This window comes from Corythoichthys intestinalis, chromosome 4, assembly GCF_030265065.1.
Source record: "Corythoichthys intestinalis isolate RoL2023-P3 chromosome 4, ASM3026506v1, whole genome shotgun sequence".
Taxonomy (NCBI): domain Eukaryota; kingdom Metazoa; phylum Chordata; class Actinopteri; order Syngnathiformes; family Syngnathidae; genus Corythoichthys; species Corythoichthys intestinalis.
This window is the reverse complement of record NC_080398.1, coordinates 38,958,007-38,976,011: the sequence shown is the minus strand read 5'-3', so window position 1 is coordinate 38,976,011 and position 18,005 is coordinate 38,958,007. Positions and strand designations below refer to the sequence as shown.

Below are 18,005 nucleotides of genomic sequence, written 5' to 3'. Positions count from 1 at the left end.
ACGGCCAGACTGTTCTCCCTTTATTTTTCAAACACTGAGAGAAAAGTCTGGGACACAGCCTCTCGAGTAGGTACAAAATCAATCGACAAATCAGATTTGTTTATTTGCGTGACGTGTTCTTTACGAGCAACGTCACTCTTGCGCCGAAAGTCGTCTCTACAACAACACGGATGGCCGAGAATATGTTCCAATCCGCGGTAAATGCAGTTTTAAATGAGCTAGAACACATCGACACGAGCCATTGACAACAGTCTGTCTCGCGCTAGCCATGTTGAATAAACTCCGTTCTCCTCGTATGTTTACTTCCTCGTCCCTCGTCCTGCCCTCGTCGTTTTTGCTAACCGTCGCTGATTGGTGCACTCCGCTGTCTGTTTGCCTCTTGTTAAGCTTGTTCGGACAGAATATTAATTAAAAATGAATGAAAACTAAATACTATTGAATGTCATTATCATTTTAAAAATGTAAGTGACGGGTAAAAATAGATTATGACCGGATTTTTATGACAGTCAAAATGACAGACAACGAAAAAGTCTAGCGCAACCTCTGATGTCTGCCGCGCACGTGCACGCGAGGCGATAAATCGTAGTGGAAAAATTACCGCCTTCGTTTTTATTTATCTTGCGATAAATGGAATTATTGCATATTGCGACAGGCTTAGTTGCATCAGTATTAAAAACGAAAATCTTTGTGTTCTTGTGCAGGTTCAACATGCTGGCCAAGACGCGTCAGACTTGGAAGCAAGACGGCATGAACACAGTCGAATATGAGGTGGTGTCTCGGAAGTACCTCCCGCTCTACACCAACATCACCGTCAACATTGGCACCGAGGCTGGGCTGCACCCGCCGCCCGCCAAAGCCACCACCCTGAAAACCGGCAAATAGGCCGCCATTTTTTTTCTTTCCTTTTCGGGGCCTTATTCGTCCTTGTGTCATGACATTTCTTTTTCCATCTATTAGTATTGCTGTGAGCAGGACTTAACGCAAACATATCTATATCTTTATATATTTTGAAAAATGATATCAGCTTCCCGTGTCGTGTTGGACTCTGTGAGTTTATGAAACCTGCTAATGCCTTACAATATTGTCACTCCTATCTTCCACTAATGATGCGCCTTCGTTTTTGTTATTGTTTTTTTTTTGAGGAGCATGTGACGCTGCTACACTCGAAGGATATGACAAGGTTTACACTCTTCAAGATAATCAGTACTGAACAAGCATATCCAGATCACATTTTTGAAGTTGACATATCAGCTCCAAAGGTGAAAAACATTTTTTTTGTGTTTTAAAATGGGTATGACGTAAGATGACAGTGGCCAAAACGCGCAAAAAAATGGATGTTTCATTTTTTTTTTCCTAATCAATATTTTTCTTCAATATAAGCAGAATTAAAAAATGAATGAACATTGAAAGCAACATTTTTAAAACTATCTATGTACTACATGATTAATCAAAAAATTATGTTCTTATTAATGTTAAATGGCAAAAATGCATATGATAAAATTACTGATGAAAAAAGGACATTCAATTATAAAGTGTACAAATAAATTCGGATAATTTAAGTATAATTGTAGCTAAAAATTATTTTATTTGTACACTATTTTTAATATACTCGAATATTTCTCTTGTGTCATACCTTTTTAACACACAGAAACACTTTATTTCAATACTAAGCCTTAACATGAACCACTTCATTGTATATTTTTTTATGTTATTTAACCTTGTTTTGCCTTAGAGCATCTTTTACTTTCAGACACTTGAAAAAAATGCTTCCCAGTCTAAAAAATACTCAAATGCCAAAAGGAATTATTTTTGTCTTGCCTTGCCCTCAGCCAAACGTACGCCATCGTGCTTCTACAATATATCATCTCAGTCTTAATCCACAGTATGTTGTAATCAGCGTCTCAGGAAGCCGCCAACCAAAGAGAATCTGGCAGAAAGACGGTGCGTATACCAGCTAGTTGTGCATTTATTCCATATCCTCAATATCTAGATCTTTTTGTTCTTGTCAACATAAAAGGAAAAAGTGCTCAAATAGTTTTAAGACCACTTTTTCCTGCTCTCCTTTACATCGCAATGTCCACATACTAGTAGAAAAATCATTTCAATTAAGACGTTTGTTGTACTAGTGTTGCATTTTCTTACTAGTGAGGACAGACAATAGGAAATCTGACGTTTTTGCTGTGTAACTTTTGTACATTGCCTCTTTTTTTTTTTTTTTTTTTGCCTCTTTGATGATATTGGAGGTTAGTACTGGACCGAGTTCCTGTTAGAGAGCTCTGCTGGTGTGAGTGCGTGTGTTCAGTGCAATCGAGTGGCCTTAAATTCAGTAATAAAGCGATTATTGAAATGATCTACTTTGGACACTGTGTGTGTGTGTGTTGGTAAGAAAATGAGGCAACATTTCTAAAACTGTTTTCCAGGTGTCCAATTGCAGCTGTTGTTTGCTCATTCACTCAACTATTTGCGCTTCCAAGATCAACAGTCTTTGTGGTTTTACTCATGTAAACATAATGCACAAGTCACAAAAAGGTTTGATGATGGGCTGAAATTTTAAGATGAGCTGGAGTAACCTTTACAGGTGAATATTAATGAATATTTTTGGGTTCATCTCAAACATTTGACCCAAAAGAGTGAAAACTAATTTTTACCCAGATCATACAAGACCATGTGGTGGAAAACACAGACAAGACTGAAAAAGCAGTTTCTGCTCTTGCACTCCTTAAAAGAAACTAGGGCTGTCAAAATTATCGCGTTAACGGGCGTTAATTATTTTTTTTTTATTAATCACGTTAAAATATTTGACGCAATTAACGCATGCAATGAATGACCCGCTGGCATATTGCCTCAAACATTACACTGAGGCCGTTTATGGACATTAAGAGTGAAGAGAATGCCACCGGCCGCTTGGGGGCAGCGCCGTTCCATACTCATGTCTTCTAAACGTGGGAGAATTAGTAGTTGTGAGACGTTTATGCTGTATTCACAATGCAATGCAAATTGCTATTTGTGCTCCACACATATTTCGGTAAGTTTTCTTTCTTTTAGTGGCAATTATGTGTTTGTGTATGTATTGTGTTATGTATTTGTGTGTGTATGTATTGTGTTATGTATTTGTTTGATACACTGCCAATGGGAACCCATTGGCAGTGTATCAAATACTTGTTCTCCCCACTGTATATGTTATACAGTAAAGGCGAGTGGACACGGGTGTTCTTTGGACCGCGCCGTTTATTGACATAAGCTTCTCCTTCACAACAAACATAAGTATCGGTTTAGTGAAAGCACAACAAAAATAATATTCCTATCTCTCAAAAAAAAAAAAAAAAAAAAAAAAAAAAAAAATCACAAAAAGAAAAGCACTTCAGTCTATAGTTATGAGGCCCTAATCTGACACACAGTTAAACAACAATGCATAATGAACTGGCATTCCATATCAAAATAGCTATGCAAAATACACGCAAAACTTTTCACTCTATTGTTATTTTTATTATTATTATTAACTCTACTTTTGAAAATTTTACAAATTGTATTAAAACGAAAACATGAAGAGGGGTTTTAATATAAAATTACTATAACTTGTAACTATAACATTTATCGTTTAAGAACAAGTCTTTCTATCCGTGGATCACTTTAACAGAAAGAATGTTAATAATGCCATTTGTGGATTGTTACAATAAACAAATACAACATACTGTACACCAGTACTGTATGTATATATCCGTCGTGTGTCTTATCTTTCCATTCCAACAATAATTTACATAAAAATATGGCATATTTTAGAGATGGTTTGAATTGCGATTAATTACGATTAATTGATTTTCAAGCTGTAATTAACTCGATTAAAAATTTTAATCGTTTGACAGCCCTAAAAGAAACTGCTGTATTTTAAGCCAAAACAACTGTTGGGTTTGATAGAACAATGTCTATATGCTGCCATAGCAGATTCATGGCACATTAAGCCCCCAAACTACTTTTAATTTGCCCGTTTTACCCTGAAAACCCCCGTTTACAGACGTCGCACAACCGCTTTTGTTTCAATCCAGCCATAAGATAAAGGTAATTATATTATCCAAAATGTCATTTTTAGCTTAGAATCATTGATGTCTAATATACCGTTTAAAAAAAAAAAAAAATTAAAAAAATTACGTCACAATGAAAAAAAAATGGTTTCCCCAGCTGCTGCAGTTATGAGTCTGACGATGACGAGTCACTTCAATATGTGAATGCGTGACGCAAAGCAAAACGCCTGAACTCATGTATCTGTTCAATTGTCTGACATGTGATCAGCAGAGATGGTTAGCCCTGATTGGTTCAAATGTGCATGTTTTCTGGAATAGCAAAAAAAAAAAAGGTTGAATTGATGCGACAAAAAAGGCAATGCAACATAAAATGGATCAAATCTTAAAGAGCAACGAAAGAGATGAGGCTTATTTATCATATTTAGTTTTATTTGCTCTGATGGGGAGGTTCAGAACATCTTCGCTGTCAATGTGTACTTTGGACTTATATTTGTTCATTTATGTTTGGCTATTTATTCATTTCCTTATGATTTAAAAAAGTCAATGTTTGCGCGATCTTCAAAATATATTCCATTTCACTCTGCATAATGTCATTTGTACTTATTTTTCTGAATGTATGTTATATCTTTATTATTAAAAAAATGTTTACATTAACTTCAATTTTAATATACATCCTATATTCTTAAGTAGTTAAAATTGAGATTTGGCATTTAGTATGTGAGGAAAAATGAGAGAAAAAAATAATTAGGAGATGGAGGTTGCGGTTATTGCTGTTTTTGTTAACTTTTATTTTGCAAATCATTGAAAAAAAATACAATTTTGAATGAAAATCAGTTTTTGTATGTGTTATAGAAATAACTGCTAAAAGTTTTCTTTGCATTTCAGTAGAGGTTTGACCCCTCCCCCAGCCATTTTCACCCCTGTATTTACCTCATAACTATCGTTTAATTGTATTATTTTTGTTTCTGTCGCATTTTTTCAGATATGTTGTATAATCGATCCAAACAAAGGAAAATTAGGAAAAAAACGTTTAAAAAGGTAAATATATGAAAAAGAAAATCTCGACCACTCCTTGATGTCTGCGATTTCTGCATCGTGACCCTTGTTATATTACCATGTTTCCCCCCATAAAATCCAGCTGTGGCCATTCACTGCTGTGTCTTGACACGCCGTGATACATGCTACTTGGAGTTTTTGGATCGAAACAAGGTGAGTACACGATGTCTCGTTAAAGTCATGGCGTCTGTAATTCTGCTCTCGCGTGCTCTCACCTCTAGATAGGGTTTTGCTGTTTAAAAAATTTTTTTTTTTTTTTTAAATGTCTTCCTGTTCAAAATTTTTCTTCGCCAAGAAAATTGAGATTTTAAGCTTTCCAATGATGTATCACACGTGCATATCGGACAATTTTGAAAGTTCTCAGAGCGGAACTTCAAGTCACCTGAGTGTTTTCCGCCATATGCAAAATTCACATAAAACTTAGACTTTGGTCAAACTCTATCCAAACATTTTAGCGACTCGTTAAGCTCAACAAATACACTGGATGGCAATATTTATTCACGATATAGGCCTACAAACTATGATGCTGGGAGCCATTATCAGGAGTCTTGTACGTTGTGAAGACACCATTCAAATGGACGTAAAGTACATTACACCCGCAGTAAAACGGGGATCTACGGTGTCTGTCGGGGGACAAAATGACTCATTGGCTTGATCTCTAATTTAAAACTTGCCATTAACACCTTGTGGTGTTTTTAAATCACTACCTTACATAGTTAGAGTGACACTGTGGGAGTATGGCAGGGAGCCCATGGGACGTCACCGCCTTGCGACATCAAAACAATGACGAGCTACGACTTTTTTTATTTAAAATTTTACAAATTTAATTAAAACAAAAACATTGAGAGGGGTTTTAATATTTAAATTATTATAACTCGTACTAACATTTATCTTTTAAGAACTACATGTCTTTCTATCTGTGCTACCCTTTAAACATTTGACCCTAAAGAGTGAACACCATTTTTACCCAGATAATACAACACCATGTACAGGTAGTCCCCGGTTTATGAACGAGTTCCGTTCCTACGCTAGCGACGTAAACCGAATTTCCGTAAATCAGAATTAACCCTTTAAGTACCTCAAAATAACTATCCAAAAAGTCCAAAAGTATTGTACAGTGGTACCTCAACATAAGATCGCTTCGACACACGATTTTTTCGACATCCGACGTAAAATTTGACTAGTTATTTGTTTCAACATCTGACGACATGCTCGAAATCCGACGATTTATGACCGCGCCGCAGTTTGTTTTCCCGTCAGACGGACGCACGGCGGATTTTCTTGATAGAAATCAACACGGGTTCTAAGAATGTCGGTGGAGGTGGGGGAAAAAGGATGAAAGATGAGGCTTACCATTGAAATGGTAAAAAAATTCAAGCGTGGTGTGCGCGTCCGTGAAGTGGCTCGACAATACGGTCGTAGAATGTCTACGATCTTGACGGTCCTACTCTGACCTTCGTTCGCCAGTCTTCATATTGGCAATTATTTTTGTGGTAAAATGGCCAGCTTTGTCAGGTTTTTAATCATTTATTTCAGAACTTGAGCAATACAACATGCCTACTGTCCGCCGCAGCTAAACATGAAAAGTGAAAGTAAAAAATCCTCTCAAGTCAGCTACACAGTGCGTTAGGTACACCACGCAAAACACATCCGCCACATTAAACACCTGTTTAAGCAGTTCACATTTAATGGAAAACTCACGAAACCAAAAAAAAAAAAAAATTTTACTCAGAGCAGTAATTAGTTTGTGTTAAGTATAATAAACTAATTTGAATATATTTTTGATAAGGATGAAGAAATAACTAAAATTACTAGCATTATTTAGCAACTTTATTTACATCGCCACAAAAGGTATGGAAGCGTCATACATTTCAAGTTTTTGTATGAATTTCACATTAAAGGTCCGTGTCGATGTTTACGGTTTGGTAAGTTTGTCATCAAAATTTAGCCAAACGACTAGTTATGGTTTATTTCACCTTTTTTGGAAAAGTTGTGAATCAAAGTTATGAGGATAAAACATGACATTTGACATGTTGGTGTTAAAATCACAAACTTTTGATGTGGAACTTACATTTAAAATGAGAAATATACTAATGTGTTTCACACTTTTTTTTGCAGTAAATGTACAGGGGTTGGACAAAAAAATGGAAACACCGAATATTTTTGCATCATAACCATTAAACATAATGGCATGAGGAATATGCTAATGAAGTTGAGCATCTCGTACGGCCGGCACAATGCCCAGACCTCAATATTATTGAGCATTTATGGTCAGGTTTTAGAGATTAAGATGTCGATTTCCACCGCCATTGTCTCTAAATAATTAGAGGGTATTCTATTTGAAGAATGGCTTAAAATTCCTTTGGAAACAATTCACAAGTTGTATGAATCAATACCTCGGAGAATTGAGGCTGTACTTACCGCAAAAGGCGGACCTACACCTTATTAAATTAGTTTTTGTTGATTTTTTTTTTTTTCTTTAAAGCTATTTCCATTACCGTAATTTTTGGACTATAAGACACTACTTTTTTCCCCTCATTTTGAATCCTGCGGCTTAGTCAAGTGCGGCTTATTTGTTGATTTATTTGGGTTAATCGGCAACATTTTATTTGACAGCCATATAAGACTGCCATAAGACCGTCATAATTATGACATGACACTATCATGGGGATTAACGAATGCTTATGATAGACAGGTGGGTAGAGTAGCCAAAAATTTTACTCAAGAGTAGCGTTACTATAAAATGATATGACTCGAGTAAAAGTAGTCATCAAAAAATGTACTCAAGTACAAGAAAAAAAAAATATCCAGTGAAAGGATACTCAAGTATTGAGTAACATTAGAGTTACTGCTTCTATATGTATTTTTTATTTTTATTTTTTTTAAACAATGGTATTTTTTCTCTCTCGGCACAAACTTATCTATATGAACTGTTGTTATAATGATACTGTACAATAACCCATTAAATAACCACATTAAGCCAAAGAAATAAAAATATATACAGTATATCATTAAAGAGCGGGAAAAAAACGTAATGAAGCATTATTCATCCAAAGAGCATTAGTGCCCTGCCCTCTAGTGGAGAAAATAGTTCCTAGTTTTAATAGTGAATACTGTAGTTCCTTCATCGCTACTATTATGCAATTAAAAGAATATCTCCGGTTTTCTGTGGTCAATCGGTGCCAAATAAAAACTGGGAGAGAGTTATAAATACGCGCTTTCGATTCATCTTGAGGACAGCGCTCTATTTCAAATACTTCATTTGTTACGGCACTTTAAAGACGTGATTGAACAGGCTTGCGTCTAATTGGTGTAATGGAGTCATGTGATTATTGTTGCGACGTCTCATTGGTGAAATTACTAGCGCTACTCTTGGCAATAGCATCGCTAGCAAAAAAAAAAAAAATATATATATATATATATATATATATGTGTGTGTAGAATAAAGAGGAAAAATGTAAAAACTCTTGTGTAGCCCACAGTAGCGGAGTAAGAGTAGCGTTTTTTCTTTACAAATCTACTCAAGTAAAAAGTATCTCTTTGTAAAACTACTTAGTAGTACATTTTTCTCCAAAAGTTACTCAAGTAAATGTAACGGAGTACATAACATAACATATTGTACCATACCTACCAATTAATGAAACAACTAGAACAGTAACTGAAGAAATAATTGGCACAGAGCATACATTTTTATTTTTTACATCTGTACCACTGAAATGCATGCTAGGAGGCAGGTTGGACGACAACAGTGTTGACAGTAGGTGGCAGCAGAGGTTGACTGTCTCCCCCAAGGGAGCAGTGATAGCCAAATAAAGCTTCTTAAAGCAATGAAGCTTTGCAGCCAATTGGTTTGTGGTGGTTCATTTGGTCTTATGACAATCTTATGATGCCGCTGTCAAATAAAGTGTTACCGGTTAATCTTTTGGTTTAAATATAATACAGTGAGAACAGCTCCGGCTTATCTATGAACAAATGCCGTTTTTTGTCAAATTTGGTGGGTAAGCTTATAGTCCGAAAATTACATTTTGACCAACCCCTGTATATGTGTTCGCTTGTTTGAGGAAGGCGACCCCAACTGGACGTTATTTATACTTAAAAGTCTGCTAGCTCAGTTGTCCCTAACCTTTTTTCCACTATGGACCGATAATGTGTGGCAGAAAATTACATATATATGTATAAATAGTAAATATAAACGCGACGGGGCTAAAAATGAAAATTAAATGCAGAGAAAATTTAACTCACCACTCACTCACTTACGCTGAATCAACCTTTTTTAACAGCCTCTCCTAAAACTTGACGGCAAATATCCATGGTGGCAGGTATAATGAGTTCTTCTCCAATCGTGAAAGGTTTCTTGGCTTTAGCTATACGGTTTGCCACAAGGTATGATACTCTCAGTCCATTTGCTTTTGTTGCCTCATTTGCTACAGTGGGGAGAACAAGTATTTGATACACTGCCAATGGGAAAATGGCAGTGCATCAAAAACTTGTCCTCCCCACTGTAGCTTTTAACCACATATTATGTAGAATGGACTTAGTCTTCTGGCATAGCAGGAGGGGGAGTTTTCCCCCGAAAAAAGCTGTCCAAAGATGTACATTTTCAGTCATCTTCACTAACGTTTGAGCTTATTATATCCGGGAACAAATCTGATGCGCCTACATCATTATCGAGGACAAGCACACATAGATGGCTAATCCTAGCAAAACAACCGGAAGTACCATGTCCGCCATTGCGGAGTTGGTCACCTGAAGCACACAGCCAACAGCAGCTAATGTTACTGTTTACCTTGACTGACACTGGGCTGCTATGGGTGTGCAAACACCCCAGTAATGGCAGCTAACCACTAGAGGGCGATGTACAAAAATGTCGGATTAGTCGATAGAGTAGACAGGCATATTAAAATGTCAAGAGACACAGGCCAAATTGATGACCTCAACAAATGCAAAGCACTCAAGGAGCAGCAAAAAATAAAAATAGTTCAGTGCTGCCTAACATGTTGTGGCACAGCATTGTTAGCGACTACACTAAAGCTGTCCAACTCTGATTTTTGATGAATAAAAAGCAAAAACGGTTGTGTGAAAATGCAAAAAACAACAATGATGTGTATCACTGCAACTTTCAGTGATTTCAAACTTTGTTTTTTCCTCCCTTCCACTTGTCACTAAGAACTGTTAAAAGTGACGTCCTTGTACTTGATGATCTTGCCGTCCCGCATGACTACCTCTTTCTGTGCCCACTTTTCGACCTCGCCGTTCTTCTCCTCAAAACGCCGCACCATCACCCGGCCGGTGGCGGGTAGCTGGCATGGCAGGTCGCGATTGGCCTCCTGGTATAATCCCATCTTCATCATGTCCCTGGTCAAGTCCATTCGCCCGCCAATGCCACCCATTCCAAGGCCTCCCGCTTTGGGGACCAACGCTTGGTTCCTCAGAGGGGAGAGCGAGCGAGGTTGTCTGGGACGTTGGTGGGCCAATTTAATGTCCGGTCGGGGAGTGCGCTCCCACCCTAGTGGAGATCCACCCTTTGGAGAGTGGGCTGAAAAAAATAAGTAGTTTGTCTAAAGTTCAGTTAAAATGCATTTGGCTTTGAAGTTCATTACATTTACGCACAATGAATCTTTTCCTACCTGGCCGGTTTTGGAATGGAGGCACTGCTCTCCGACCTGGCGACGCCGCTCTCCGACCCGGAGGCGACGCCGACCGGTTCCTGATCTGACCCTGTGGCGGTGTGAGGTGACTTTGAGACCCCGCGGCGCTTCTCAGGTCAACGATGACGCCCACCATAGAGGATCTTAGAGTAGGGTTGCTCTCCACCATCCTGCATACGGCCTGGCAGTACGGCTGATCGTGCATCACTTCCCGGACCTTGGCCGGGCATACGCTGGGCGTATGCAACCTCATGCGGGCGCAAAGTTCGGCGATGATCTTGCCCATGGCCCACACGTCCGAGCGTTGGTCCCGTTGGCTGCGGCGCCGGAGAACTTCGGGGGCCGAGTAGGCTTCATTGCCCATGTCCATCGCCGAATTCAAGCCACGCCGGAAGAACTTAGCCAGGCCCAGGTCAATGATTACGGCTCGGTTGGTGTTGTGTTCCACCTGGAGACGGAGAAACCCTTTTAGTACAATCGATAAGTCATTTAGAATTTCAACATGTGACCCACCATGATGTTTTCGGGCTTGAGGTCTTGATGGACGATATCTTTGGAGTGGAGGTGCAGGAGACCCTCACACATGCCTACGATGATTTTGCCTCGATTTGCCGGAGTCAGCTAAAAGACATTCAAATGGCGAGTAGTTAACAACTTCATAACCTGCTTTACTCCTTCGAGTTTGAATTATTTTACATGCAAGATCAGAGGGATAATATTTTGATGAGGAGCGTTCTTCCAGTTTGCAGAGTATTTACAGTACATTAAGAGCCCTGTAATGCCGTACTTTTAGCAGTTTAAGACTGTTATTGGTTCAAGGAACATTGTTGAGGTTTCAATCTTTGTCTTGACTGCCCAAAAAAGTCTTGATCTTGACTTAGTCTATCTCAGTCTTCCTCTTAACTTGGTCTTTGTCTCAACCTTGGTCTTGACTTCAAAATGTCTCAATCTACATTTGTCTTCTGTGTCAGTCTTGGTCTTGTTCTTGACTCACAAAAGAGTTGATTTTCACGTTGTCTCAGACTCTGTCTTGGGCTTGACTCCTAAAAGTCGTGTCATGACTTTGTCTGTTTCAGTCTTAGGCTTGACTCCCAAAAGTCTTGATCTTGACTTGATCTCTGTCGGTCTTGTTTCAGTCTTAGTTTTGACTTTCAAATACCTTGATCCTCATTTTGTCTCAGTCCTGACACCCAAGAACCTTTTTTTAGGCTCAGTCTTTGACTTTGTCTCAGACTCTGTCTTGCCTCCTAAAAGTCTTATCTTGACTTGGTCTCTGTTTCAGTCTTGTTTAAGTCTTGGTCTTGACTTTCTCAGTTTTGACTCGCAAAATTCTTGATTTTAGTCCCAGTCTTTGATCTTGTCTCAGACTCTATCTTTACTCCTGAAAGTCTTGATCTTGACTTGGCCTATGTCTTGGCCTTGAGTACCAAATGTCTTGACTCACAAAATTCTTGACCTAAGTCTCAGTCTTTTAATCGGCTGTGACTTGGTCTTGACTACTAAAAGTCTTGCTCTTGACTTGGCCACTGTCTCAATCTTGTTTCAGTTTTGGTCTCGACTCCCAGACGTATTAATCTTGACTATGCCTCAAATTTAAATCCCCAAATTCTTGATCTTGGTGTCAGTTTGAGTCTTGGTGGTTTTGATCTTTGTCTTCTTGACTCCAAAAAGTCCTGAAATTGACTTGTTTTCTGTCTCAGTCTTGGTATAGACTCCCAAAAAGTCTTGACCTAGTCATTGTCTTGTTCTCAGTCATGCTTGTGTTCTGATCTTGACTTCCAAAAGTCTTGACCATTATTTTCATCTATTTTTTTTTTTTTTTTTATGTCTGGCAAGTTGTAATTAGGTCTCAGTCGTGGTTTTGAGGAATACTACCGGCTGTTCAACAGAAAAGCTTTGGTCTTGACTCCCAAACGTCTTGATCTTGACTTTCTCAGATTTAAATCCCAAAGTTCTTTATCTTGGTGTCAGTCTGAGTCTTGTTTTTATTTTATTTTTTATTTTTAATCTTTGCCTTCTCGACTCCCAATAGTCTTGAACTTGACTTGTTTTCTGTCTGTCTCTGATTTTTTGATGTCAGGTAAGTTGTAATTAGGTATCAGTCGTGGTGTTGATGAAGACTACCCGCAATTCACCAGAAAACTAAGCTTATCCCTGAATTAACATGTTAACAGTTCAATTGGGTAGCATGCTGACCTGTATTTTGGACTTTGCTGACTTGAAGATAGTAGTCTCCAGATCTTCTCCGAAGATGAATTCCAACGGAATGATCCATTTGCCGTCTTTGAGGTTGATGTTGCCCAGCAGCTTTACAATGTTCGGATGATTAGCTTTGCTGAGAATGAAGGCAAATATTTACAGCTCGAGTATTTCCATCTCCTCCTCTCTTTTCCACACTCGTCTACTCACTTGTATACTTCACACTCCCTCTCCAAGTCCTTCCTGTCGATGAGGTGCTGCGGAACCTTCTTTATGGCGGCCCACGTGTCATTGTACTTCTCCCGGTAAACTTTACCGAAGCAGCCTTGTGCCAGAGTCCCGGTGGAGTATGCCATCGGGGCTGTTTGTCAGCGCTAGGGAAGGTATTAAAAAATCAGTATGCAGAATTTGGTGATTTTTCTTTCATCAATTTGTTAATAGGAAAAGGCAGTCATATCAGTCAAGATTGAGCCTTGTGGCACACCTCAGTAATTTTACGTGCCTCTTTCACACTTGCTGTTTAATATCGGGCATGGGTTGTTGAGGTTTTTTTGTGTATCCTGGTATGATAGACATGTCCACATAATTTTCAGTCAATGAGTGAAACTGGTACGAGCAATTATTAATCCAATGATATATAAATACAGTGTTAGTATCATTTTTTTCCCCTCTAGAATGGTATTTTCATCACAAATTTAGGCGATGCAAATACCCAAAATGCGCTTTAGTTAATGCTAATGGGCCCATCTTTGTGAATATATAAACAAATGTATATCCAAAATTCAGTATTTCTGTGTGCCAATCAGCTCGCAAAATTAGCTAAAAGTGTTTTTGTTAGGGTTGTTCCGTTCATGGTTTTTTCCTCCCAATCCGATCCCGATCGTTTTAGTTTGAGAATCTGCCGATCCCGATATTTCTCGATCCGATTGCTTTTTTTTTTGCTCGCGATTCAATTCCAATCATTCCTGATAATTTTTCCTGATCATATACATTTTGGCAATGCATTAAGAAAAAAATGAATAAAACTCGGACGAATATATACATTCAACATACAGTACATAAGTACTGTATTTGTTTATTATGACAATAAATCCTCAAGATAGCATTTACATTATTAACATTCTTTCTGTGAGAGGGATCCACGGATAGAAAGACTTGTGACTTTGTATATTGTACTAAATATTGCCATCTAGTGTATTTGTTGAGCTTTCAGGAAATGATACTGTAGCCATGTTTAAATGCATGATGGGAAGTGGAACCATGACTGTGCGTAGTGCTACTAATTGATATATCTTCTTTGCATTGGGAAATAACATAAGGTGTTAAGAAAAAGATCAATTGCTACCTTGCTTCCCCACACTGCTTCCCATGATATTTCTAATTGTAGGGAGAGGGATTGTAAGGCTATAACCAATCAAAAAAAGGCTCCAATGGCTGCCAAAATTCACTCTACTCATTTTACGCTGCCTTTTATCTCTCTAGATAGGTAAAACGGCGCCATTACAGATTGAGCGCGACAATGCGTGAGTGGATCGTGCAGCGCATGCATTAATTGCGTTAAATATTTTAACGTGATACATTTTTTAAAAAATTAATTACTGCCGTTATCGGGATAAATTTGATAACCCTATCTTAAGCCTAAATAAACTAAAGACTCTGGATGAGTGTAACATATTATGTCTGTAACGTTAAATACAATTAGAAAACAATTTAATTAAAAAAATTTTTTTAATTAATTAAAAAAAAGGCATGGCCAATATGTTTTTGCCGATTCCAATACTTTGAAAATGACGTGATCGGACGATCGGGACATCTCTAGTTTTTGTGGAATACTTTCCTCACGTTCTGAACATTTTTGGTTTTAAAATTTGGTACAATATGAGCAAGCCAATCTTCTCAAATTTTTTTTGTACCAGGAGTATTCAAATCTGCATGTAAATATGTAAAACTTAATTTTAATAGTGAAATTCAGACATTCAATTTAATCCAGTAAATTAACCAAGTTTTTAACAAAGGAAACCTTTTAAAATGGTGTCTGGTATAATTGTTAATTTAATTTACTTCTTAACCCCTTCAGACCTAAGCATGCTGCTGAAGGACATGACGTGTTTGCAACGGTAAACCAAAAAAAGAACAACCTGAAATTAGTTGCTATTGCCACTTCTGGGAGATGATTGGATAAAAAAATACCCATCGAAATCAAATCATGAGGTTTGGCCCTCTTTGCTATTTTTGGCTCTTTGACAATGGCTGACCAAACGCAACTTCAAAAAGGATAACGTGAAGTGTTTTTAATAAGACATTCACACTTTAACACTAAAAACTGCAGTTTCTGGAGAAATTACATAGGAGCTTCGCTGTAGTAGATACAGATCCATAAGGTCACTTCCTGTTGATTTGGTGACATTTGGGGGACACGTCCTGTTGATATCAGGACTCTTCCTGTTGATCGACTTACTTGGGCTTCAGTTGAATGTCAATGAGCTGTAATGGTTTTTGTTTTTAAAAGTTTTTGGTAAAAAATCACCACCGCACAGGTTTTTTTACCATTGAAAATAAATAGGAAATTTGGACATACATGCCCGTCATTGGTATCGACTTACTTGTTCGCCAGTTGAATGTCAATGGGCTGTCATGTCAAGTTTTTGATCAAAAATCACAAGGCCCTATGTTTTCCTGCCATTAATAATTAATGGGAAAATTGGACATACATGGCTGTCAATGGCATCCCATTAGAAATTAATGGGACAGTTATGGGCAAATTTTGGGGGAACCGTAGGTTATTGGCAAAAACTTTTACGCCCCTTACCGTCCTGGAAATTTTCAATGTGTAAATTGGTCCAAAATTGTAAGACTAAATACATTTTGAAAATTTTTTTTTTTTTTTCCCCCAAAATTTTGGGGGGGTCATTTGAAAAAATTCTTTGTGTCGCGCAAAAATTCCGGTCATTTTAATTTTTGAAATGTGACTGCTGGTCAAACGACTATGAGGCGCGCTGAAGAAACGCCATTCAAAAAATAATAATAATAACAATTGGGGAATTTTACTGTATCTAATTAATATAAAAAATAACCAATAAAAGCATGAAATTTCCCCGACCATTTAACCCCCAAAAATTACAGGACTCATAATAATGTACTGTAAGTAAAATGGAGCTGCCACTTTGCTACTAAGCTAGTCATTCATTTTGAATTTGTTTCCACTCCGCTTCTTTCCACTTTGCCTGCTGTAAAACCGGATTTTCCACCATTTCTAATGAACATAGATTCCTATCTTTGCTTTCGAACAAAGACTTTGTCACCCATCAAATTGCATCTGCTGATTAAGACCAATGCAATAGCGCGTGATGAAGTGCGTGCAAAAACCCCCCAAATACATTCCTGGCAGGGGAGCGTCACTGCCATTGACTGACATCACCTGCTATTTTCCATCTTTTCACAGTAATATAAAACTAATACAAAAGTAATATAAAAGTGACATGTTCTCCTCCCCCTTGATTTTTACTTCTAGGTATTGGATTTAAACCTACACGCCCAACCTGCTCATGTTGAGATCACAAAGAAAAGAATGACAAACTGGAAAAACCAGCAAATAACCTAAGGGTCCAAAATGTCACCGTGTTAAACAAAAACAAGGTATAATATCAGTATGTATTGTCTATTTAGTCAACATTTTGCTAAATAGCAAACATGGATTTGCTCTTCTTACCTTTCAGGCAGAGTGTAGGTATCAGGTCTGAACACGAATTGACATTGTTGGCGCTTTTTATCATAACTGGTCGGGTCGGCACCACCGCCACGCCTCCCTCCCAAGCGGGAGGGCCTGCCCCAGCCTGACTGGAAGATGTTATGATAGTTAATTCAGCATCAATAAAGCCTGGTTGTAATTGACATTTACTAATTTGAGTTAAAACGATATAACTCGTATCAATCGCTTAAAATTAAATACTTATTGATTCCCCCCCCCCACGTTTCAAAATGCATGCATGGTATGAAAAATATAATAATTACTTTGAATCCTCGAACAAATCACTCCTGAGACAATCCTTCCTGTTTGTATGCGGGTCAGCTTTCGTACTTTTTCAACATAAATCCGGCGTTTGATCGCTGCATGTGTCGTTGCGAATAACTGAAGCGGATTGTGCGATGGCCCCCTACTTGAAGGCGTGGCGCACTGATGACCCATCAATATCATTATGAAGTCTATAATTTTTATACTGCGCAACACTCCCGAAAAAAGCGGAAGATTAAGTACTGTAAACAGTACAGTACTTTAACATGTTTGGAACATTTGTTAAAAAAAATCCCATCTTTCCACGCATGCTCTCATCTGCTCATTGAGTGATTCTCATATTAAGTGCCATTGCCTGTATATAGTTGTGCCTGTTGCCAAGTTGGATTAAAAGTGCAAAAGACCAACTCCACTCTCCGCTCCTTGTGTTCTAACCGACACCCCGAGGCAAAATTAACCATAAAACATATTGAACCCAGAACCTCATACAGTCCATTAGTCCAAATTAGAATCGATAAGAGAATCGATAAAGTGCCTGTAACACGAAAAAGCTTGTTTATTTCATAATACACGTGGTATTATATGCTCCTGAATGAAATGGACCACTTGGATGTGTGAAGAAGCGATCGATGTATTTTTTACATTTTTTGAATCCCGCGCTACGAAAATGACAGACTTCCGACTTCGGTCTTGCATTGAGGAAGAAGGCGCTGTGACGTGTACGGGAGAAGGAGTCCTCTTCACTATACAGCCGTACTGTTGTATAAGAAGGACTAAGGATTCATCTGATTTTGCAGATTCATTCGTTTATTTTTCGCATCACGCCAGCCAAACGGCTACAGAAAAATCTTGCTGTACGAGGGAGAGGCGTGTGTGCCTTTTTGGGGTTTAAAAGGTTCCCATTCACCGGTAGATATTGGACAAAACAAGCCCTACTACTGTGGGACCATGGGGCTTCCGAGGAAGTGAGTAAACATCGTGTTTTGTATTATGTCAAATACTGGGATCATTTTAATATGTAGGTGGCTTGCATTTTGTGGCTGACATGCTACTTGTCCCCTCGGCCGACGA

The 18,005-nt window shown here is 38.2% G+C and overlaps 2 protein-coding genes across 2 annotated transcripts in view; one reads left to right on the top strand and one right to left on the bottom strand.

Annotated features, from left to right (window-relative positions):
* Positions 1-4,626, top strand: part of LOC130914542 (beta-1,4-galactosyltransferase 3-like) — a 65,930-nt gene extending 61,304 nt beyond the window's left edge. Inside the window, exon 7 of the mRNA XM_057833814.1 lies at positions 702-4,626. Within this exon, the coding sequence (XP_057689797.1) occupies positions 702-882 (181 nt within the window). The 3' untranslated portion in view covers positions 883-4,626. The remainder of the gene's footprint in view (positions 1-701) is intronic.
* Positions 4,627-6,017: 1,391 nt separating this feature from the next.
* Positions 6,018-16,662, bottom strand: LOC130914541 (uncharacterized). The gene is made up of 6 exons (XM_057833813.1): positions 16,632-16,662; positions 13,133-13,296; positions 12,920-13,058; positions 11,237-11,344; positions 10,703-11,171; positions 6,018-10,611 (listed from the first exon to the last, which is right to left on the bottom strand). The coding sequence occupies exons 2-6, from the start codon at positions 13,276-13,278 to the stop codon at positions 10,238-10,240; spliced, it is 1,236 nt and encodes a 411-aa protein (XP_057689796.1). The 5' UTR covers positions 13,279-13,296; positions 16,632-16,662; the 3' UTR covers positions 6,018-10,237.
* Positions 16,663-18,005: the final 1,343 nt, after the last annotated feature.